General features: G+C 26.1%; 1 protein-coding gene across 1 annotated transcript in view; it reads right to left on the reverse strand.

Moving 5' to 3' along the window:
- Positions 1-15307: 15307 nt before the first annotated feature.
- Positions 15308-26605, reverse strand: part of LOC100209684 (uncharacterized) — a 42987-nt gene continuing 31689 nt past the window's right edge. Inside the window, exons 6-10 of the mRNA XM_065790287.1 lie at positions 22347-22507; positions 21509-21631; positions 20857-21147; positions 16021-16309; positions 15308-15766 (exon numbers count right to left, since the gene is read on the reverse strand). Coding sequence (XP_065646359.1) covers positions 15726-15766; positions 16021-16309; positions 20857-21147; positions 21509-21631; positions 22347-22507 — 905 coding nt within the window. The 3' untranslated portion in view covers positions 15308-15725. The remainder of the gene's footprint in view (positions 15767-16020; positions 16310-20856; positions 21148-21508; positions 21632-22346; positions 22508-26605) is intronic.

A 26605-nucleotide genomic window follows, 5' to 3' on the forward strand; every position in this document is an offset into this window, starting at 1 on the left:
TTTGTCGAGGCCACATTTGGAGCCCTTTGTTACAGCTTAGGGTTTAATAATAGAAATGAGGCAATTGCTTGGACTATTAAATAGAGTACTATCTGTGCTTTAATTCCAGTTCCTTAACAAATTCAAAAATGCCTATCAAAGAAATTATCAAAAGCTTTAAAGCACAAAAAACAATCGTCATCACCAAGTTGTTCTATCAGTAACTAATATTCGTTGAATCCACAGACTATTCTTTTTGTGCTTTTGTTTAGCACCTTTTCACTCTATTGTTTTTCTCTTTGTTCTATACTGCTCTCATTCATCTCAAGACTGCACTCTTTTTGATGTTATTTCTGATCAAATCGCGACCGGTTTCCCAAAAACAGGTTGTTTTTTTGTTTTTTAAAGAAACAGTAAAACCAACAAAAATTGATTAATAATTATTTTTATCTTTACAATTTAAAAATTTATAATAGAATTAATATTGGCGATATAAAGTTCTACAAGCAAAAAAAGTACAAAACCTTTAACTATTATGACGTTCTTTTACTTTATTTTTTTTAAATTATTAAAAAAAGTACTAATTTTGAGATTTTTTGCTGTAACTATTATTTTAAATTTGTGTCTGATATATTTCTTCAATTTTTTGATTTATTCACTGATGATGTAAAGAAAACAAGGTAAAACATTATCAAGAAAACTTTGAACTTTTTTGTTATATATCGCTGCAATATAATGCGTGCAACTACTTATAAGATAAGTTTATGTTGTTATTTGCATTTTAAATCCCATTGCATTAAACATAAAAAACCGTATAACCCATAGCAGTCTAGTTTGCCAGGTGCAATCAATATATTGTGAACACAAAACTAGTTCACAAAAATATGACGCATAAAAGCTTAAAACCAATGGTGTGTGTGCATTTTTTGAGGTTAACTTTCAAAATCTCTCAAAAAGTAGAAAATAAGATGTTTTACTAGAAAATGCAAATTATAGTCATTATGTATATTTTTTCCAAAATAAATGCACTTGTTCCATTTAAGATATGTTCTAATATCGGCAACTCTTTCTTAATGGCAAAATCACCTCTGATTCAATCACTTCTGCTAGTTTATTTAACACTTAATTTGCCACTATCCAAGAACATTTTATAAATAAAAATGCTATCCTTTAATATGACTTTAGAGGCTTCCTAATAAATTTAAACAAATATTTTTCTTTATTAGGCTTGCGACAGAAGATAGTGATAAGTCTAATGATGCGAAGTCTTAAAATGACTTCATATCTAAATTTTTTTCTAGTCTCTAGTGTCCCAAAATTTCAAACTTGTTGGTTGACATATAATCTGATAAAAAAAAAAATTCATAAGTATTAATGATTTGGAACTAATTTTTCAAGGCCGGAGTCCCAGAGTTCTCGCTGCCATTATACCTAAGGACTCCGAGTTCAAAAACTGATTGTTCTTTTAACCTAAAAGTCCTAATTTTTTTCCCATTTGTATTTTATAAGTTTTTTTTATAGTTTTAGAGGTCCAGCAAACATTCTAAGGCGGAACTTCAGTTGACCTATTTAGACAATTTGAGCGGACAACTGCAGTTTGGCTCATCATTACTTAGTGGAACATTAGTGGCAGCCGCCAAAAGTTATTGGCCTTTAACTTGTCACTATTAACATGTCGGAAATTATTGGCTTGCCTTTAATAGCGGCTGCCACTAATGATTCAGTAACCAATGAGCAAAACTTCTATAAACCTAAAAAAATGCTTGTATAGGTTCACTGCAAATCCACTAAAACAACGTTTGCTGGGTGGATACCAAAAACTAGGAAGAAGTAACCTTTTTCTAACTTTCAAATTTAAAGTCCTTTTCGGAACTCCGCATCCCTGGATGGTTTTCATAATGAATCTTCAAAACAAAAAATTGAGTGTTTTAATATTCTTCCCAAATATATTCTTAAGCTTATACAGTTATTCACGAAAGTTTAAACGATTACAGAATTTTAAGATCTAATCTTCGGTTTTTTTTCAATAAAAATCTAATGGAAATAGATTTTTATTGAAAAAAAACGAATATAGAAATAATTTGGTAAATAGGTTATTTTTTTATAGAATAAAAAAACTAGGTTTCGATTCATTACTGTTTACTCAAAAGTTTAATAAAAGGTAGATGATACAAATTAAGAGGTGTCACAAAAGTTTAAACGATTTTATTTAGGATCAATTTTTTGCTAATTAATTGATAAATCAGGTGCAAAATTTTTTTATATGTATGTAGCTTACAATCAAATATATAGCTTACAATCAAATATGTAGCTTACAATCAAATATGTAGCATACAATCAAAAAATTCATCACAACATCATCAGACAGCATTTAATTCATTAAAAATCAACTTGAAATATTGTAAATTTCAAGTTAATTTCAATTGCGTGCAATAGGGTTAAAAATCAGTTTCTAGTGAGATCAAGAGGCAATTTATTGGTATGGCGAGGGCAAAAATCACACAAACTTTCAAATAGGCAAAACACTTCACGTTTCTGAAAATTGCGTTCGAAAAACCATCAAAACCTAAGAACTTACCAAGGACGTGCCCGACATGCCGCGTACTAGGAGATCATCCAAACTTAGCAACTGTGACAAAAGTGGTATATTCAGAATGAGCAGAGAAAACCCCAGACTCAGCTACAAAAAGCTAGCCCAATTCTTCAACGAGTCAAAAAATAATCCAAAAGTTAGCAGAGAGTTTGTGAAACGAACATTGTTGGATAAAAGGTGTTAGAACGTACGCAGCAGCTAGAAAACCTATTCTTTCAATCATGGATAAACCCAAACGACGAGTGTGGTCCAAAGAAAGGCTGGACTAGTCTGTAGAACAGTGGGCAAAAGTTATTTGGAGTGATGAGGCTAATTTTCAAGTCGTAAATTGCAAGGGAATAATCAAAAATGTCAAAAGGTTTGCAACTGAGAAATATTCAGACAGGTTTTTGCAACATTGTTGACAAGGCGGTGGAGATTCGCTTGGCATCTGGGGATGTTTTTCTCACAAAAGTATAGGCTTCTGTGAGCTGTACAAAGCCCGAATTAATCAATACACCAACAAGAACACATTAGAAACGTTTTAATTCCATCAATCAGACACTTGTATGGCAGAAGCAAGCAGGTCATCTTTCAACAAGACGGGCTTCAGCTCACACAGCTCACTCAATTAAAGAATATTTTTTGAAAAAAAAGTTCAATGTAATGCCCTGGTGCCCTAGATCACCAGATCTCAACCCAGTTGAAAATATTTGGTCTTGGATCAACAATCTACTGACATACCATGAAATTCAATCAACTCAGCATTTAAAGCAACTTTTGAATGAGTACTGGCTGAAGGTAACGGGTTTATCTTTGCTATAAAAACAAAGGAGGACACTTTCAATATTAATTTTGCTTTTTTTTTTTCATTTTTTGTTCGAATGTTGCAGTTCGTTTAAACTTTTGTCCTTCTTATTTTTCCTATATGATTTTTTGTTATTGTTTTTTTCTAAGTATTAAAATTTTTGCAATATGTTCATATTAATTTTAAAGCTAATTATTTTTTTTTTAATAAATAAAAAAAATTAATTCGACATCATTTTACAGCTTTTTTTTATTAAACAAAAACCAAATATATTATATAACTTTCGTGAATAGCTGTATCTAAAATTTTTTTAAAACTTCATCCAAGAGATTAAAAAATTAATTAAAAATTGGTTTTTTCCGAATGGAATATTTTTAGGGTAGCTAAAGTGACTCTAATCTATATAAAAGGTATTCTACTAGATTACTCTAAATGTTGCCTAATTCCTCTTCTTCTAAATATAAATAAACTGTTCGCGAACACCATGCACAAGTTTCTGGAGAAATTCAAACATCTTTATAATAACAGTAAGCCTTATTTAATGGCTTATGTTTTAACGACTGGTTTAAATAAAAAAAACGAAGGATACAATTAGATTGTTTGCAAGTTGTATTTTTTTTACTTAAAGAACACATAAGATGCATATACATGTATACTTTCTTAAGGTTAAAAATCTGTTTTACAATCAACTACGTAGCTGATCATGCTATTCTCGTTTGAGAGAGTATTATGGTATCAGCAAAACAATCAACTATAAAATAGAACACAATTTGTTTTAATTCATATGTTAGATTCTATAGTTTGTGGTTTACCATTATCCAATGGTATACCACAAGCTGTTGCATTAAAATGATTGCTCTTCCACCTATATTATAATGCTCTCAGTAATTCTCTTTAGTTGTAGTAATGCTAAAATCATTACTTTTGAATCTCATGAACAAACACAAAGAAACACTTAAGTTTCAGGTTAAATGTCCAGAAGTTAAATCATGTTAATTTTAAAAAATTAATATCAAAAGTAATCCAATTTAAGTTTTGTATTAATTTTTGAGGGCTAGCAGTGATTGCATTTTAGTTAAAATTAGACAGGTTTAATCGCATGTTAGTTAAAACTAGACAGGTTTAATCGCATTTAAGTTAAAATTAGACAGATTTATCTCATGCTAGTTAAAATCAGACAGGTTTAATTGCATGTTAGTTAAAAATAGACAGATTTAATTGCATGTTAAAATTTTGTATCATTTTAATATTTAAACACTCTTCAACAGTTGATTATTATTATCATTATTATTATTATTATTATTATTATTATTATTATTTCTGATTATTATTTAAGTAAATTTAAATGTTGGCATTGATTTAAATATTTATTTAAATTAGTACTTGTGCTATGTGTAAGGATTGCGTGAAATGCAAATCTCTTTGACTAAATGTATTTTGTAAATACATTTAGTTTGATTTTTAGTAACGCTTCTTACTGAAGCGTTACTAAAACGCTTCAGAAAGAAGCTGAAAATCAAATAGTGAGGTGATTTGTTATAAAAATATTTATAAAATATTTTTTTATCCTATTTTGATTCTTAGAGAGCCTTACGGTAAGTTTTTATCGGAAAACGTATTTTAGTGGTCTAAAGTAAGTTTATGCCGCTGGTATCTTAGATTGTTTTGCAATCCTAGGGAAAATGCTTTTCTATAAGTTCTTTTATATTATATTGTTTTTTACATAAGTATTAAATGTAATGTTCAATCGGGGTTTGTTAATAGAAGATAATTTTAATGAGGCTATCAATTCTTGTACCTGGGCCCATATAGTTTGTGCGGCCGTGGCGCAGTGGTTAGAGCGCTTGCTTTATAAGCAGGAGATCCAGGTTCAAAACGAATTCTGGACATACTTTCGCGTCACGGTAAGGAAGGAGGTATGAACTTCGTGGTTAAATACATTTCCGCGATGCTCTGTGATAAGACCGTTAGGACTTCTTTGGGGCACCTAAAAAAAAAATAATAAAATATAATTTGCTTGTAACTAGAACCATATGTGCGTAAAGAATTTGCTTGATAACGAGGTAGATGTTAAATTTAGATTGATGCAGATTTTCTTTCTTGCGAATCTTTTGGGACTACCAGTTTCCGCGTAGACTTAATTGCCAATTTTGCTCAGAATATTAGACAATTTTGTTATTTATTTGGTTTGAAAAATTTGTTGAAAACGATTTAATATCTAAAACGATTAAATAAATTATTAATCAAATTTATGTGTTAATCTTTGCTGTGAATTTATAATGGAGTTGAACCTAATATTCAGAGAGCGGCCCTAGGTTCAATAGTTAGTAGCCCTAGATACAATTAAAAAAAAGTTTTTTGTACCTTGGGAAACTTTTTTTTGAACCTTTCTACATGACGGACTTTTGTAGTTTTATTAAGTCAATATACTTATACTAATACAAAGTAATTAGTATAGAGATGTGATTATATCATTTTCACCATTTTTAGACAAGTCTAGGGTCTTGAATTTGGGCATTGAAAAAATCTGGCCCTAGATACACGAACTTTCCCTATTAATGGAACGAGGGTGTTTTCACACCTAACTTGTTGATGGACATGTCTTAAGGCTAACTTTATTTGAAACATAAAGGCAAGGTAAATAATACAAATGTAAATTTATCACCAGAAGAAATTAAACTTTTGATTTTTGATTTTTGAATTTAAACTTTTTATTTTTGCAACATTCTTGTCCAAAGAGTTTGTTCCTGTAAAGGCAGAGGGACATATTTGTCCCATTCATTATATTAGGCAATACGTCTACCCATTCAGTCAAAATGTTTTTAAATTTCATTATTCTACATCTTCTATCAAGAAGATCAAAATTACATTCTTAATTAATACTTGATTTTAAAACAATTTACTTTCGCAAAATTTAAAATGTTTATCTACATAATCAATCTATATACTTTTAATGAGTCTCATAAAATTTTTACCTTTTTACTTTTTTTTTGATCCACGAGATTGATACCACATATACTTGAATGGTAAACCGACTGCACTAGACTTTGACTTCGATTTACATTGCTATGAACAACAGTCATTGTATTTGATATATTTATTGCTGTGAACAACAGTCATTGTATTTATGTATAAATCAATCAAAAGATAAAATCAGAATACAAGTTGTTAACACTACTCTAATATAGACAAATGGTAGCAAGAAGTTTTATAGGTCAATAACCTAACAATCAAAGAAATGCTCCATTAGCAGCTGTTAGGTCACCTTCAAGAATTCTCATAACAACACCAAAACCACAACACTGTTTGATCAGTAAAGAACAACGTAAACGATGAGCTCAATGTGCCAAGCATGGAGTTAAAAACCGCACTGACAGTTTCACATATGATATGAACCTGTGCCACACAAAAACACATAATTGTTTTGCAGAATATCACAAATTCGCGCAATAAAGAGAATGACATCTTCTCGATGGAAATTTGAAAATTTAGTTTATATCAAGAAAAACTGCTAATAATGATCACTAAGTGGAACAATTTTGCAAAGCATTTTGTATTCTACTAGTATTTCACTTAATTTTTTATATTATACTTATAGGTTAAATACTTAAATACCTTAGGTTAAAAAAATGAAAACATTTGTTGCATGTGACTGCCATATTGGACCCCGTAGTTCACTTGAGTACCATAGGGACATACATGCCCTATCTTATATTTCCACTAGAAATGTGATGGAAAATTTTTTTTTTTTTTAATTTGCATTCCTTTTACTAAAATTATTTATGTAACTCATACGGTTCTCAAAGGGTTATGGAATAACTCTTTGAAGACCGTAATAATTATTTAAGATGATATATCAACAATTGAAATATGGTTGATATATCATCTTAAATTATTACATTACATATTGCAGTAATTTATTTTTATATTTTTTAGTTGTTTAGGTGCTCCAAGAAGTACTTATCACTAAGCGGTCTTTTCACTGAGCACTGCAAAATAGCATTTAAACTGGAATTTCACGTCTCGCTTCTTACCAATGTTGCATGTATGGCCAAACCCGGCTTCAAACCACAGACCTTCAGTTCTGAAGCCAGAATTCTAACCACTACGCTACGGCTTTTAGATGTTAAGTTCTCAATTTTGAGAATTTTAGAATGACGAAAAAGTGTAGAATCTGGTTAAATATCAAAATCTTTGAGAACATTAACAGGATGGAAAAGTTATTCAATGGCAAAAAAAGTTCAATAGGTTTCAGAAGTAAATAAAAAAAAGAACGTATTAATCTATAACGCAATTTTTTAAAATTACACACTGTATTATTCGTTTTAAGTTTTTATGCATTTTAAACCGGAAATATGCTTAAGCTGCCATTTTTTATTGCTTTATGTGTCATTTTTTTTTTTAATACATTTATGGATTCTTTTAAAGTAAGACGAGGAAAGGAATATTGAACAAATCTGGAGTACGGTATTGAAACATTTATAAAAATTATATTTAGGTAGTTTAAGTATCGAAACAGGTATATATTTACTATTGTTTGCAAATGTATAAAAAACCAATATTTAAAGATTACATTAATGTTAAAAAAATTTTAATTTAAAAAATGTATTTAGATATGCAAACATTTTTGTTTAATGTTTTAAAATAGTTTTTTAGATAAATATATTTATTTTTTTTTGGAATAAAAGTTTTAAAAAACTGTTTATTTTCTTATAACTCTCATGATTGATTTCTCTGAAATTCTCTATATTTAGTATATTCTCTATTTATTAAGGGTGGGATAATCGCAACGCCAATATCGCAAAAATGCAAAATTATTGCAAAAACAAAACCAATCGAATTAAAAAACATTGCAATTTCAAAGATCTTGAAATTGGTATTAAAAAAACACTATGCAATATAATGCAATATCGAGTTCTATTGCAACAATTTTATATAATTGTTGCGATAGAAGATATTTTTCGACATACAAAAGATAAAGCAAACGTACTTTACAATTTACCTTAAATTAATGCAACTCAACTTTCTAAAATGACTACAAATTTATCAACAAAATGCTACTTATCATGCTTTCAAATTTCAAAAAAATTGTGAATCTTTTCATATAGCAAAAAAATTTTCATATTCATATAGCAAAAAAAGCCTAATGAAAAAATAATAATAGTCAACAACAATGCGAGATTCAATTTGTCGTCATGGTATAACAAGTCCAATATGACATTTTAATATATATATATATATATATATATATATATATATATATATATATATATATATATATATATATATATATATATATCATATATATATATATATATATATATATATATATATATATATATATATATATATATATATATATATATATATTATATAGGTATTCCAATCGCTATATGTTGCAATTATCCCATTCTATTTATTATAAGAACTAAACAATAAAAGTTGTTGTTGATGATTGGTTTAAAAAACATATATATTTAAATAATAATATAAATATTATAAATTATTTTTATGGTAGTTATTATATTCTCAGAATCATATCAAGAATTTTTTTTAGGCAAAGAAACTTGTGAGAGGACCCAATCAACAACGTTGCACGGAACTTTGCAAAAACCGAGCAGCAATTGTCAATAAGTTTAAAGTTTGTTTGAAATCATTCTTAATTTAATGCTAAATAATATGAATATATGTATATAATGCAGTATGTGACTTCTAAAGCATTTTTATGGTTTTGATAATGTAGATATTCATTTTAAACTTTGGGAAGCTCAATTGTTTTACTTTTTTCCAGTGAGCAAATCCAAGTTTCGCGTTTTTTGTAAAATCAAGACCCGAATTATTTAAATTTATTTAAACCGTTTATACTCAATTTCTTATAATAATTTGCGATGAGTAAATAATTTAATGTGTTTATTATATTAAATAATTATTTTTAATATACTATAGCAAAATTTGTTATAACCTATTACTATTAAAAACGAATTTGATATTCAACTTATTATTTTCGGGTCAGGATTTTGTAAAAAATGCAAAACCTGGATTTACTCACTGGAATTTAATTTCAACCTCATTATTTAGTACCCTGAAGGCCAATAATAAAAGTTTTGGTATGGATACATTAAGTACATAAAATTAAGTAAAAATATATAAAGTATATACATAAATATAAAGTATATATTAAATAAATATATCTTGAATATGTAATAGCGTGCTTTAATGTTTGAAGACAATTATTTTATCATTTAATTGATGAAAACAACATTATTTTATACCATATACAACCCAACTTCTTAAAACAGCATACTAATTAAAAATGAAAAATGCTGGATTTTATTTACTTGCGACGAAGAAATTAATCCTCAGTATACTATCGCTCGCAATAATAAAGTTTTCAAATTTCGAAAAGAAGAACCTTAATTATAAAGGTTCTTTTTTTTCTAATTTTGAAAATTTTATCAAACACTCTGTCACTAGATTTATTAGCATATGTGCATAATTCATGGAAGAGTAGACCAGAATAGCTGCAGGGGTATTGTTGACAAGTTGCGTTTATCATTAGAGCCATTTATGAGAAATATCCTGATTTCATTTTCCACTGTAGTATTGTAAGAATTTGCGCATGCGCAAACTTTTAAAACAATTTTTTTTATTTTACGAAAAAATAGTAGAGCGCATGAAAAAAAAGCTTTTGATGTAAATTATTAAAATTTTCACGGGGTTTGTTGGCTCATAGTATTATTCATGAAAAAAAAATTTTGTTTAGGTTTTTTTTTTTTTTCTAGAAAAAAAAAAACTAGAAAAAAACTAGGCTGTTTTGGCTTATTATTTGAACAAATATTTGTTACAAGTTCAAAATAACTTTTTTGCATAAAGCTTTTGCCAAAATAAAAAATAAAATATTTTTTATATATTTTGCACTTAATAAAACACTACAAATCATTTTTGAAAAATTTAAAAATCATTCTAATAAAATTAGACGTCTTAATACCTAATTTTTTAAACTACAATTTAAATAACTTAAAACCAATACATTTTTAGCAATTTATGCCATGGGCGCCGTCAAAAGAACTTTTCTAAAAATGGGCAAAATTATAAATTATTGAAAACGATGATTTTTTTAAAATCATATTTTTTTGAACACGAGAATTCAATTTTAAAGGAAAAAACTTTTTTTCTTACTATTTTTTTGTACATCCATGCATGACTATTAAGTTTATGTATATATAAGATTTTATAGAAAAAATGTTTTTAATTTTTTATTTAAATTTCATAGTCCAACACAATTGAACTTAAATAGCCAAAATTTATTATATTTACAAACACAGTATCTTCTTTTTTTTCATTGCTTCTTTTTCTTCATTGCCATCGACATATTCTTCGTCATCGACAGCACAGATATCTTCTCTTTGAGTCTGGATTTCACTTTCGGGGAAAATTCGGCAATTAAATTAATAACATCAACTGGTAGTTTACGATGTCTTCGCACTATTCGATGTAAAATTTATACTTAAAAGGATTGGATCTGAAATATCCATGGCTCTGTTGAATATATCCTGCAAATTATCCTTTCTGCTGGTCTTGCGGGCATAAAATTGTTGATCTTGTTTGTATAATTTATGTCTGGCTTCAGACCCTACTTCACCAAAATAAAAATTTATGACCTGGCTTCAGACCCTTCTTCACCAAAATAACCAACTGGTAAGAAACTATTTGCTAAAATTTGTTTAATCTGAACCAGAACTTTGTGGACTGATGCAAGCATTTTGTACCATGGATACTTTGATATATATAGTTCGACTGTTTTGTAACAAAATTGTTCATATTTTTTTACATTCAATTTCATATTGCGAAGAAATGAAAATTAAAATCCTTTTAAAATTTTGTATTAATTCTTCGTAATTTCAGCGAATTCTTTAACATCTTGGCATGCTCTTCTTGATGTGTTTCGATCATTTTTACTGCCAAAACCTTCTACTTTTGGCTTATCTACATGAAAATAAAATTCTATTTGAAAACGGTCCTGAATCTCTTTTTTCTTTTTAAAAAAAGATCCTTATCATGAGGTCTTCTAATTTGCCATTTACATATTTACCATTCAAGTCTGTAAGATAAGTGGAGAATAACACCCTATAAATATAATTTCGGACAAATTTTAATTGCATTTATTATCTAATTAATTTCATGCACGCAAAAAACCTTTATACTTATTTGAAAGAGGATTTTATAATTTATTTAAATTTAATTTAATTAAGTAAAAAATATTATTTTAATATTGAAAATAAAATGGTCAAAGTAAAGGACCTCGAAAAAATTACGGAAATTTTTTTCCAAAAAAATCGAGAAAAAGGTAAAGCGTTTGTTGCAAACCAGTTTATGGAATGGGGTTTACCCAGATCAACTGCTAACGATAAAATCGTAAAATTGGAGAATGGATCTCTAAAAAGAAAAGTTGGAAGTGGTCGAATCGCTAAGGTAGTTACTAAAGAAAATATTCCAAAGATTGCTGCATTTTTTGAAAATAAGTCAGGGTGCTCCAAAAGAAAGTTGCTTAAGTTTTTAACTGTAGTCAAACTCGAATTTCCCAAGTGTTAAAGACAATGACTAACATTCAAACTTTCAAAAAAACAAATCGCCCAGATCGTAGCCATCAGCAGAAGAAAGCTATGCATCCTAAATGTCGTAAATTGAAAGAAAATTATAAAAACTTGGATTTTGTTATCGATGATGAAAGCTATTTTACCTTAAACAATAGCACATTAGCTAGTGTACGAGAATAATTCGAGAGCTGAGAATTTGGAAGAGCTTGAAGCAAGAATTAGATATTGTTGTTCAAAGATGAATAAAGAAAATTTCCTTACTCAAATAAAACATCTTTCAAAAAAACTAAATAATATTGCTAAATATGGTATTTGAAATAGTTATTTTAATATATTTATAAACTACGTATACTAACATATTAACAGTTGAAATATTAAATAACAAAAATTATTAGTTCTTAAAATATTAATTTTTAAATTTTGTCCAAAATTTTATTTATGAGGTGTTGACATGACTGGCTTGACTTGTCAGCCGAGAACATTTATTTAATTAATTTTCATTAATTAAATAAATGCCGTAAATGCAAAGAAAACTAAGTTTTAAAATTTAATTTGTAAAGAACTTTTGCCAAAATGTCTAACTAATTTGCAAAAAAAGTTGCAATATTCATGAGACTAAATTTATTGGACAGGTACCCTATTGGTTGTTGAATATTTATTGATAATAAACAGAAAAAACACATAATATGGACAAATATGGCCTTTTGGTTCTTGGCTGACAAGTCAAGCCAGTCATGCCCAATTACCGGTGTAACCACTAAAGATTTTTTAAAAATAAAAGATTTAATATTGAAAAAAGTATTTTAACTAAAACTGGATACTTTGAAATATGGAACCAGTCTATTACATGTCTAGATCAAATTTTTTGAATGTAAACAAATTTTCACAAATTTTTTGAATGTAACATTCAATATTGATTGAGTGTAAATGCTGTGAAACCACATCTTCTTGCAACATTACAATGTGTCTAGCTGTATGTTCTAATAAGTTTCTCAATGGAACATCCACGAGAACGTCTGAACATGTTATACCATCATGTCTGCAGGTAGTTTTACATTTCAAAATTTCTTTTTACCTAGGATATAATTCACAGTTCTTAAAATAGCTCCATTACGAATAGTTCGATATTGATGTAGACTTAAATTAGAATCCAAAATTAACTCAAGGGTTTCTTCGGCAGTATATCTTTATATATATATTTTAGTTGTAAGGAGAGTTTTTCTGATTTTTGTGGGCCGAGTTGGGCTTTTATCTAATTCCTGCAAAACTACTGCTAAATCTTGTTTTTTCTGTTGACATGTTTCCACACTTGCAGCTTGCATTATTAAGTTGGTTTCATGGTGCTTTTCATGAGAAATTCTGACGATTTTGCTCTTTTCAATCTTTCTAGTTTTTTATCGTTAGATAACTTTGGTCAGATGTAGAAGATTTATAGTCATCGAAAGGAAACATAACTATATATATAATATCTCTTTTTTTGGCAATTCAACTTCTTTTTTAAAATAGTTTTTATTTCTTTTAGCTTGCATTCATTTTTTTTTTGAAACGTACTACACAAAATACAAATTTGGTGTTTCACTTTACTTGTTTGTTTATTTTGTTTTTAGCAACATTGTTTATATGATTACACAGATTTATAAACTTGTTTTTCTAACCAAATATCAAATAAATTGTAGATTACGAACCGATTCGTATCTGGAAAAAAAATTCATAAGGATAAGGGTAGCAGGTAGTAGCAGCTAAAATTTGCGGGGTTTGTTTCTCTAATAGTATCCGAATATAAAAACTCAAAGATCAAAACTCAATCGCGCGCTCAATTTTTATCAAATAAAAATTTGATAATTTAAATTTTTTTTGCAAAAAAATTCATCTTACTTAAAAATTTTATTTTTCTGAGGGTAATTAACTTTTTTTCATTGAAATATCTATCTTTTAAAAGTACTTACCTATATAAAAATATTAATTTATGTGGGACCGAGACCCAAAGGATCTATCACTCTACAGACAATTATGTTTAAATAAACTTAGATAAACATGTCAACTTCGACTTTGAGCACTTATTATAAAGGAAACAAACGTCTAAAGGTACCATCCATAAGGTACGTACGCAGATATGGGGGGAGGGAGGTTTTCCAAAACCGTAAAAGTGGAGAGGGGGTGTTCGAGAAATTGAGTATTTACGCGGTTTTACTATCTCTCCTAAACTTGATTTTTTTTAAATTTAATTTTATTTGCGTCACAAATCAGTAATGTATTTTTTTTTTCTGACTTCATCACAATTTTTTTTTTTAATTTCTTTATAAATAACGAGAGCAAAAAGAAATCGAGCGACAATCGTTCCAAATAATGTTTTTATTTTTCGCAACGTAATTTGATTGTAGCGAGATGAGAAGCATAAAGACGTTAAATAAAAGCAAACTTTTAATATTACTGAACGCAAACTGGTTTTCATCATTTTTCTTAAAATGTGTTATAACATTTTAAGATTTAAATAAGTAAATTAAGTAACATTTTAAGTTTTAGTTAAGTACAGAGAAATGTCGAACAAAGTAAATATATTTTTTTTTACTTTTAATGTTTTGAAATATTTATGCGTTGGGGAAGGAAAGGGGTTTGTTTAGAAAAACAGTAATGCGTACGTACGTGTGGGAGGGGATCCTTTAAAGCGTACAGGTTCGTACAAGGGGGAAGGTCCTAAATCAGTTGTTTTACTGCGTACGTAGTTTATGGATGGCCTCAAAAGATAAATAAGTATTCATTATCTAGGATGAGTGATTTCTTTTAGGTCTAGTACATAAAGAATTATTAACTGATTCTTGAAAAAATCACTTTTGACAAAAAATCGTATCATAGAGAACTTAGTGCACCTTTAAGTAGGCTGACTACTGGTATAAAAGGAAACTTATGTGTTTTGAGCTGAGTTGAGTCATGTGTTTTGAGCTCGCGTTTTCAGGCTAGTTATATACTGATTACGGTATGATAAATTTAAAAAATATACGGTATGATGGATAAAAAAAGTAATTTGTATAACTAAAATTACGCTGAGATTATTTTAAAATTGTGCAGTTTATAGGATTTTAGATTTTGTATATGGAAAAATTTGTTAGAAAATTTAGAGTCTGTTTCTATTTTGAAAATATTGGTGTTGACGATTAACAAGTATAATTTTCCTTTTCTTATACTAAAAAAGGCAAAAAGTTTAATAAAAATAAATAAGGTCTTTTACAATAAAAAAGTGTTATATAAAAAGTGTTACTATACACACGATAAATAAAAATAAATATTTTTAGAATATTTAGAGGGAGTTTTTATTTTGCAAGTTTTAATAAATTAAAAAAAAAGTAAATTCTCTTTTCTTATGATAAAAGTCAAAAAGTTTAATAACAAAAAATAAAAATCTCATACAATAAAAGAGTGCTTTATAAAAAGTGTTATAATACACACCATAAATATAAATAAATATTAACACACAAAAATATTTCCATTATTTAACTTGTTTTAAAATACGTGAAAAATATTATTCTTTGATTTGTGTAAACTTGCGTTCAATAGTCTATATCAGAAATGTCCTCTAGTTTGACAGTGGAAAGTATCGAAGAAGTGTGACAGGTTCCGTGAGCTAATTATTTCACTGATATCGTGATATTTGTACATGTTGGCATATATTTTATAAAATGTGGTTTGATAATTGACTTTTAAAAAAATAGCATTTAAAATTACTTAAAAAAAATACTAAAACTCAATCGTTTTCAAAAAGGAATTCCTTAATTTATTTTTTTGGAGTGCTTGTTGACGCTTGTAGCTTAATCACTAAAAAAAATGTAAAAATAATATTAAACACATTTTAATTACAATAAAACACATTTAAATTACTATAAAACACATTTTAATTACTATAAAACACATTTTAAATAAAATTTATAACAAACTTATTCAAAATAACATAAAATAAATAAATAAAATAAAAACATGTTCTTTGCCAAAAACAATTAAAATAAATATTGACTTTTTGTATGAATAAATGAAGAATACATTTAATAAAAATACTTTAATAGAAATTTTACATTTTGTGATGCATCTATTGATGTGAGTCTCTTTATCTGCAAGATCTTTGAGTGATGCCTTGGATACAAGTTCATTTTCTTTTTGTTTTTCTTTTAAAAGAGAGATGTTAGTGAAAATGTTTTCAAGGACTTCTCTTTTGGCCGAAATACTTTCTTCATTTTCTTTTTTTTCTGCTTCAAATATAATTTCATTAATATCAGCTAAATTCCTTTCAGTCCGCTCAAGCTTTGAAGTTAAGTTTTGAATAACAGATTCTGCAGATTCTTTGCTAACATCTTCTTTTACTATCTACAAACATTTAAGAAAGTAATCTTACTATTTTAATAATATATTTATAAGCATGCAAAACAATTATTCTATACAAACTTATAATAATGTAGCATCAAATTAAAAAAAACAACCTATTTAACGCGTTATAACACAGGAGCTAAGGATCATTAGGATTACAAAAATGTTTAAAGCTTTGATAATGCTATTATCTGCCTTGATAATATGTTTACTGTCTTGATAACATATTTCGTTAATATCAAATAAAACTTAATTTACAAAGTGTCCTTTTAAATCAAAAATAAACCCAGAAAAATTATTATAAAGACATTTTATATATGTTGTTGGCTTACTCTTTCTTCTAAATAAAAAATATGCTTATGAAGTTTGAAACATTTAAATCATAGTGTAACTATTTAATATTTATATTAAGTAGTACAAAAGTGTTTCACAAATTTACTTTTGTGTTACTGCTAAAGGACGGTACAATTAGGTAAGGATGGGAGGAGGGAATAAAAGTTGAAATTCTGTATAATTTTAAATTCAAAAGTTCATATTGTAATACTGAGAATGTATCGAATACAAAACGCAATCGTATGTTTTGATGTTAGATATTTTTATCTTATAGTTTTTAAAAATATTTAATAAAAAATGATTCGTTATTACAAAACTTTAAAAAAATTTATCTACTCTAACAAATGATAAAATAAATGATTCCAAATAGATATATTGCAAAAAGTTTGATTTGTAAACTTTCTTTTATGTTAGATTTAGTTAAATAAAGTTGAACCAAAAAAAAAAAGATTTCTGCGCTTGAGTCAATTGTTGAATGAAATGCAAGTAACTAACACAAAGAACTAAGTGAGGAAGTATCAAGAATGATTCTAATGATGATTAGAAAATCAAATCGTGGTTTAATTCAGATAGCGCATTTAATAAAAGAGACCAACTTGTGTTATTGGACTAATGGCTTGTACGTGAATATTATAAGGCAACTTGTGAATGCTTTGAAAGCATTGGTGCATTAATACAGCCACCGATAAATAGCATGGCATCCACAGAGGTCTCCTATAGTTAAAATTAAGTCAGTCTCTGCTTTATTAAGTTGCTGAATAGTGCTTTTAGATAAAACTATTTCCTACAAAGAGAAACAAATTTAAATAAGAGAAAATTTTACTCCAATGGAAGTTTTACATAGTCAAATTGTATCTCTAAGATTTTCTTGATAAGCAGAATTTGTATGTTACATCAGAAAAAATATCCAAAGCAGTGCATAAAAACTTAAATTTCTTATGTCTAATAAAACATTCATCATAGTGAGAAATTATCTTTGCTATCCTTGTTGAATATAGTTAAAAGATATAGAAAGGAGACTTTCAAGGATTTATACTTTAAAAAAATACAATATCTTTTTGCAACTAAATACAATATATAAAATAATACTTGTGATATTTTAACTATCCAAATTTAAGAAGATTTTCAATTTAAAATTTATGCACTCATTGTGTTTGTCAACAAAGACGGAACATTTATTTATATTCCAAATTGTTGCTTAGTTTAGGAAAAAATTGTGAAAATCAGGTTTGAAGCACAGAAACAAAAGAACACTCAAAAAATACCTTAGAAAACCTCTGGTTATGGGAAAATTTGATTTAATATTGTTCCGTAAAGGATATGAGCGTAACATATTCTTGTATGTTAATAGATTAAGATGTTTTGAACTATATTATTAATATATATATATATATATATATATATATATATATATATATATATATATATATATATATATATATATATATATATATATATATATATATATATATATATATATACCAATAATATCATTCAAAATACTACACATATACTAAATATATGCACTCAATACAATTTCAGACCCAGTTAAAAAAGCTAAAAACATTTAAAACATGATTGCAACAGAGTAAAAGCATTTTAAATGGAAAACATTTTGAATAAATGGAATAATTTTTTTCCAGTAAATCGATTTTTGAAATTTTATTCAAAATTTTATTGAAAAAAAAAAAAAGCTTCAAAAACTAGTAAAAAAGTTTTTCTAACTATCTTCAGTTTTTAAAATAAAAACAAAGTAAAAAAGTCTAACTTTTTAATTATAATTTCATTAACTTGGACTTATATTGGAGCAATTAATGCAAATTACACAGTTGATACATTCAACATATAATATGAATTTTAATTTATAAACAACTATTGTTATATAAATTAACTAATTGAGTAAAACAAGCAAGTAGACACAATATGAAAATAAAATGAAATGAAATAAATTTATGCAACATTTCTTTTAACTCATCACTGACCCCGAATTTCTTTTATCATTTTTATCCCGTTTCTCTTAAACTCTTTTAATTGTGACATTTTTTTCTTTCAGGGTTAACAAAACATATATAAAGATATACCTTTATGGTATTTTCTATTAAAGCAAATTAAACTTAAATTTTTTGCCAATGTTTTAAAACTGAAGCCAACTATGATGCAGAACTTATCATGTTTTATCAATTGGATAAAAATTATTACAAACATCTATTAGTCAATGGGAAATGTGCTTCCAGTAGATAGTGGTTGTAAGTTATATCTTTTCTGTAACTGAATGTTGTGTCAAGCCTATAACTATCAGTTAAATTTTATATTATTATCAGTAAAACTTTAGTATTTTATGGAGTTTAAAACAAATTTAATACTAAAATTGCTGTATTAAAAATCTATTCTATCGTATCTATTGTATTATTGTATATCTATGGTATTGTTGTATATCTATTGTATTATTGTATATATTCTATTATATATTCTATATATAATATATATAATATATATATTTTATATATATATTCTATTTCTATATATAATATAAATAATATGTATATTCTATATATATATATATATATATATATATATATAATATATATATATATATATATATATATATATATATATATATATATATATATATATATATATATATATATTTATATATATATATTCTATATTGTATTAAAAATCTATTATAAAAAAATTTCTTCTGACAATCGTTTTCTGGGTCTTTAACTTTATGCTTTGTTTTCTGTTCTAACAAGTTAAAGAATAATAATTAAACAGAAAAAAAGATAAATACGCCATATATAATATGCTTAATATTATTTAATTATTTAATAAAGTGATGATTATTAGTTGTTTTTTTTCTTTTTGTTTTGTTTTTATATTAATAAAAATTAGGTGTCCTTCTTTTTATCATACTTTTCTTTAAGCGACATATCAATCACTTGCTTGTAATTATTACCATTATCTTTTTTCGCTTTTTATTTTTACTTTTTTTATTACTATTATCTTAAATATTATTCTTTAATAACTTTTTGTTAAAGACTTCAGAAAAATAATTTTTTTGTTAAAGAATAGCACTTCTTGTTTAACAAGTTATACTATGCGTTTAATGAAAATACTATTCGACAGGGCTTAATCATAAACAATAAAAATATGTTAGAACCTTAGATACTTTCATAACTTTGAGTGGTTATTGACAATTGACAGCACATGATTTTATATACTGTCAGCAGCTATATTTTTATTCTAGACAAGTATTTTATTTTGAAGTAGTTATGTTTATTTTGAAGTAGTTATGTTTATTTTGAAGTAGTTATGTTTATTTTGAAGTAGTTATGTTTATTTTGAAGTAGTTATGTTTATTTTGAAGTAGTTATGTTTATTTTGAAGTAAGTATGTTTATTTTGAAGTAGTATTGTTTACTTTGAAGTAGTTATGTCTATTTTGAAGTAGTTATGTTTATTTTGAAGTAGTTATGTTTATTTTGAAGTAGTTATGTTTATTTTGAAGTAGTTATGTTTATTTGGAAGTAGTTACGTTTATTTGGAACAAGTTTATTTTGAATTAGCTATATTTTACTCTAAATTACCAACTATATGTAAAACTCAACATATATACTTTATACTTGAATACATTAAAAAACCATTAGCCCTAACATTTGCCTGTTTAAAGGGTATTCTGTTTAAGAAAACTCTGTTTTCCTGATTCATACAATTTGTAATCTTTTAAGTTGTATATTAATCTTTATCTAGCTTTATAATCTTTATCTTTTCTATTCCAGTAACTTCCAACTCTAATATTGGTTGCTTGTAGTCTTGTTGGAAGAAAAGATGTTTAAAAAATAAAAAACTCCAACAAAATTAACTTTTTCCTTTTTTCCTTTCAATGCATAAATTATTAATCATATTCATATTTATATTAGTCTTAATTAATACAAACCTGGAATAATTGCTTGGCATCAAATTAACAATTGACAAGAAAATGTTAATAAAGTCTTTTTTCAAATTTTAGGCTTTCAGTGTTGCAAGTTATACAGTTAATCAACTTAACTACTTAATTTGAGCAATTTTTAAAATTTTCTTAAAATTTTTAAAATTAATTTTAACCTTCAACATTTTCAAATCTTAACATTTGATAATATGAAATGACAACAATATATAAATGACATACCGTAACTTTAAATTACTAAAAGCAAATAAAAATAAGTGTCTTACTAACGGTGTGCATTCTTGCGCATAATAAAAAGCCATTTCTTTCTGCTGTTTTTTACTCAATTTTTTCTCAAACTGAAGTAACATAGAGGCTTGAAGTAAAGATGCCTCTGCAACACATTTTTTGTATGATGTTGTAAATGCTGATGCAATTAATGCAACTAAAACAGTTAAACAAATAAATGTTGTAAAAATAGTATAAAGAGATATTAAAGTCTGGGCAGCATATTTATCATACATTGATAACTCGAATAAATCATCTTGTCCAAAAGAAGATTCATAAACATGGTAAAACTAAAAAAAAAAAATGTATATACACACACATATATATACATACATATACATACATTTATATATATATAAATATAAATATATAAATAAATATATATATATATATATATATATATATATATATATATATATACATATATATATATATATATATATATATATATATATATATATATATATATATATATATATACACATATATATTTATATATATATATATATATATATATATATATATATATATATATATATATATATATATATATATATATATATATATATATACAAAAAATAAATAGGTATAATTTTGTTTTTATTGGATAAAAATTTTAAAAATATTAATATAGGATTTTGAAAATCTTACAATGCCATCTAAACTTCTTAGATCTGAATCTTTAGAAATCGTTGTAGAGATAGTAGTAGAGATTGTTGTAGAAGTATTCAAAAAATTGCTTATATTTGTTGCAGTGCTGAAATCATTTGACTCCTGAACAAAATGAACAAATCAATATCTCCAGATATAAAAAATAATAAATCAGTCTGAGGAACAATTGAATATTCTTTGTTGCTATATTCAACTTAAATTTTTATCGAAAAGTTTATTCAAACAGTTTAAAATCTTAAAAGACTACAAAATACTAAATAAAAGACTTGTAGTCTGTAATGGTAGAAAAATGCGAAAAATTATGAATCTTAAATGCATAAAAACTTTGTTTTAAAAAATTGATTACTTTAAATTCTTGAGGAAAAGTTAGTAAAATTTTTAAAAATTCATGAAAATATTAACTTATTTTTATTATTATTGTTCAAAACCTTTTCTCAACCTTTTAACTTTTAACATCAGAACAAACAAGACCAATGAACAGAGAAACAAGCAGAATATTTAAAAAAATAACTTTTTTACTTGATGAAACTCAAGTAAATTAAATACAATTAGTTAAATATACATGAAACATCTTAAAACAACATATACAACAGTGTTTAATGTTTTTATTGTCATGTTACTCAATTATGTTAAAACAATATATACATCATATAGAACTGTAATTAAACATCTGTAACATATAGTGTAAAAAAAGGGTTAGTTCGATACAAGACATAGAAAGTTACATTTGAAATTTTACAAACTATTAAAACTTTTTTATATGTAAATATTAAAGCAGTCCTAGTCGAAAAATTTGTGTTAAATATATAAAATGTACCGTAAAATTAGTGGTGTTAGTCAAATTTGATATATTTGAATTGTCCAAATTTGAATTTGCAACAGGAACAACTCCAAATGTTACCCAAAATACTGCGACAAAAGGAATGAAGAATTGCAGGTAAAAAAAAGCAATTTGTATAAAAGCTCTAATTGCAAGACCTATTCAAAAAAATGGGAATCAAACATAATTTATATTTATGTATGTATGTATGCATATATATATATGTGTATGTATATACATACATACATATATATACATATATATATATATATATATATATATATATATATATATATATATATATACATATATATATATATATATGTGTATATATATATATATATATATATATATATATATATATATATATATATATATATATATATATATGTATGTATGTAAGTATGTATGTATATATATACATATATATGTATATATATATATATATATATGTATGTATGTAAGTATGTATGTATATATATATACATATATATATATATATATATATACATATATATGTATATATATATATATATATGAATGTATGTAAGTATGTATGTATATATATATACATATATATATATATACATATATATATACATATATATATATGTATATGTATATATATATATATATATATATATATATATATATATATATATATATATATATATATATATATATATATATATATATATATAAATATATATATAGCAACTTAACTTATGGATTGAGTATATATATATACATATATATATATATATATATATATATATATATATATATATATATATATATATATATATATATATATATATATACATATATATATATATATATATATATATATATATATATATATATATATATATATATATATATATATATATATAAAATGTATATATATGGGCAATTCCATTTTTAACTTACATTACATGCATAACAACTTTATCAAACATTTGCCTATTTAAACTGTAAATTAACCTTTTAGCTATTTTGTATGAAAGCTGTAAGTCCAATGAATAAAATAAGCTAACAAGTTTTGAGTCTGGCCAAAAGAGGGTGAACTTATTACTGAAAATGCCACTTAACTTGCATTGCAAAATTGATTCAACTTTTAGGTCGGATTTCTACGAATCAGTAAAGCAGTTTTTTATTAGAAACTTTAACAACATGTTAATAATTCTATACCAATTTAAAAAAGATATAACATTTTATTAGAGGTAACCGGCTAAGGAATATAAACTTGTTTTTTTGATGCTATATTTTTAACTTACGTAACATCACTTACGCTACCGAGCAATATTTATTGTGGATTTTTTATATCTATTATTCTGAGTTAGAGTTAACTTACTTAACAATGGAAATTTTAAAAAACTGGTGACACTCTTCCTGAGTGAATTTTCATAACATTTATGAAAGTTATCTTATGGTAAATAGTTTTTACGCAAAACCAAGAGCAACTTTAAAAAATTATTTAAGTATTACAATTTTGTTAATACTTATTTGATTATTTATTAGTTTAAATAAGAAAATTTTTGGTTTGTGGAAGTTTTTACACTCCTTACATTTATACGTATTGCCTTATATTCATTTGGTTGAGTTTTTAAAATGCTGCAAAGCATTTACATTTAAATCTTTAAAAATATTTTTGACAAAAACCTGCTTTCACAGTTTAGGAGGGAGTGGGATTCAAGTATATGTGATTGAATGTGACAGGTGGAAAAGGGTTAAGAATTGACAAATATAGGGTGACGTGCTTTATGGATGACCCATAATTGCATTTACAAATGATTTGTTTTATTGAAACAAATCGATTCGTCTAACTACCGTCCAATTAGTCTTCTTCTTATCATAAGCAAGGTTTTTGAATCTTTATTTAACAAACACTTAATCTCTCATCTTGAATTTAATAACTTACTTTCTGATCATCAATATGGATTTCGATCTTCTCGTTCTACAGCTGATTTGCTAACAGTAATAATGGAGAGGTTTTATCATGCATTAGATAAAGTTGGAGAGGTTAATGCTATCGCTCTTGACATTTCTAAAGCTTTTGATAAAGTTTGGTATATTGGTCTTCTTCATAAGCTTTCTTTTTACGGTGTATCTGATAACATCTTTAAGATTATTGAATCCTTCCTTTCCAATCATAGTATAAAAGTTGTCCTCGATGGACACCCTTCTTCTTATTCTGTAACTTCAGAGGTTCCTCAAGGTACAATCCTTGGCCCTATACTTTTTTTAATTTACATTAATGATCTTCCAGATATTCTCACATCTAAGGTGGCATTGTTTGCTGATGATAATACCATTTATTCTTGTCATGATAAGAAACCAACACTCTCTGATTGCTTGGAGGGAGCATTTGAGCTTGAAAAGGATCTCATTTCTGCTACAGCATTGGGCTTACAGTGGCTGGTGAACTTTAATTCAAATAAAACTCAATTTTTTTCAGCTAATTGTTATTGCAATAATTTAGATCTTCCTATATTTATGAACGGTAATGTACTTAATGAGTCATCTACCCTTCATCTTCTAGGATTAACTTCGATCTTTCTTGGAAACCATATATCAAATCTGTTGCAAAATCAGCATCTACTAAGGTTGCATCTCTTTACCAAGCTGGATATTTTCTTACGCCAGATTCTATTCTCTATCTCTATAAATCTCAAATCCAGCCTTGTATGGAATATTGTTGCCATATCTGGGGCAGATCTTCTAAAGATGCCCTATCTCTTTTAAACAAGGTGTGAAAATGCATTGTAAACCTGCTCTTGCATTGGTGTGAAATCTGTTGCCATATCTGGGGCAGATCTTCTAATGATGCATTATCTCTTTTAAACAAGGTGTGAAAACACATTGTTGGACCTGCTCTTGCAGCCAACCTCAAACCATTATCTCATTGTCATAATGTTGCTTCTCTTTCTCTTTTCTACAAATATTATAATGGGCACTGCTCTAAAGAGCTAGCATCTCTTGTGCCATCGACTAAAATTCATTCTCATGTTACTCGTCATTCAATTAAGTCTCATCCTTTTTTCTGTGACTGTTCTGAAGTGCTCCAGTTTTTTTCCTCAAACATCAGTTCTTTGGAATTTGCTTCCTTCATCTTACTTTCTAGATTTATATAACTTGTAATCTTTTAAGTTGTCTGTCGATCGTTATCTTGTTCTACAATCTTCATCTTTTCTCTTCCAGTAACTTTCAACTCTAATTAGTGGTTGCTTGCAGCTTTGTTGGAAGCGAAGATGTTAAAATAAAAAGATTTTAACTGATTTTTTTTTTATGAGGAGAACAGCGAATAAATCTTTTTTTTTTTTAAATGTCTCAATACAAATATTTATTTAATTCTTATTATTATTTATTTATGTGTATTTATATGTCAACTAAAATAAGAATACAGAAACAAATAAAAAAGCAAAAATAAAAAATTTCTAAATTCTTCTAATATAAAAAGTTTCAGGGTAGAATCTTGTCGTACCAACATAAATTACTGAATGACATAATTCATTTTGTAAACAAAAACTTAACAAAAAGGCGCAAGAACTTTAGAAAATGCATGTACTTTTAAAGGGATCCCTTAGTGCCTTGTGTTTATTTTAAAGAGAATGATAAAAAAAAATATTTAGGCAGAATTTTTTTAAAATAAAAGTAAAATAAAATAATAAATGTATACCAAGAAAAAACAAACTTTGATGTTTTACTCGAAGCTTGCTGTCTCCAAAGTAGCAATTTTCTCAGAGTCTTTAAAATATACTCCGCAATCTACAGACTTTATAATTTATTTAAGCGCGTTTAATTGCAAAGAGTTTTAGTAAATGACGTCATTGTAGAATTTCCATAAGAAATCTTAAAGAAATTTTTTGTTAGCAAATTATAGATTATTTTTTTCCATTATAGATTATACAAGAATTTGTTTAGTTACTTATCATTATTTAAAAGTTTTTTTTTTAATCATAAATTACTATAGAATTTTTTTAGTTATTTCAAACTATTCTATTAATAATAATAAGATATTTCAGACATTTTGAGGTTGTTTATTGTTGTAAATTAATTTTGTGTTACATTTATTGTTAATAAATTAATATTATATCCATATAAAGGTTCTGTAAAAAAAATAATTTTGTATTTTTTAACCTTATAAAAGTTTAATTAACAGCATTAAGGAATTGTTCATAAAGTATGTACGCTTTGGTGGGGGAAAGGGGGTATGCAAAGAGTGTATATGAAATGGAGGGCAGGGGGTCAATTAT

This window comes from Hydra vulgaris, chromosome 02 (assembly GCF_038396675.1).
Source record: "Hydra vulgaris chromosome 02, alternate assembly HydraT2T_AEP".
Lineage (NCBI taxonomy): Eukaryota > Metazoa > Cnidaria > Hydrozoa > Anthoathecata > Hydridae > Hydra > Hydra vulgaris.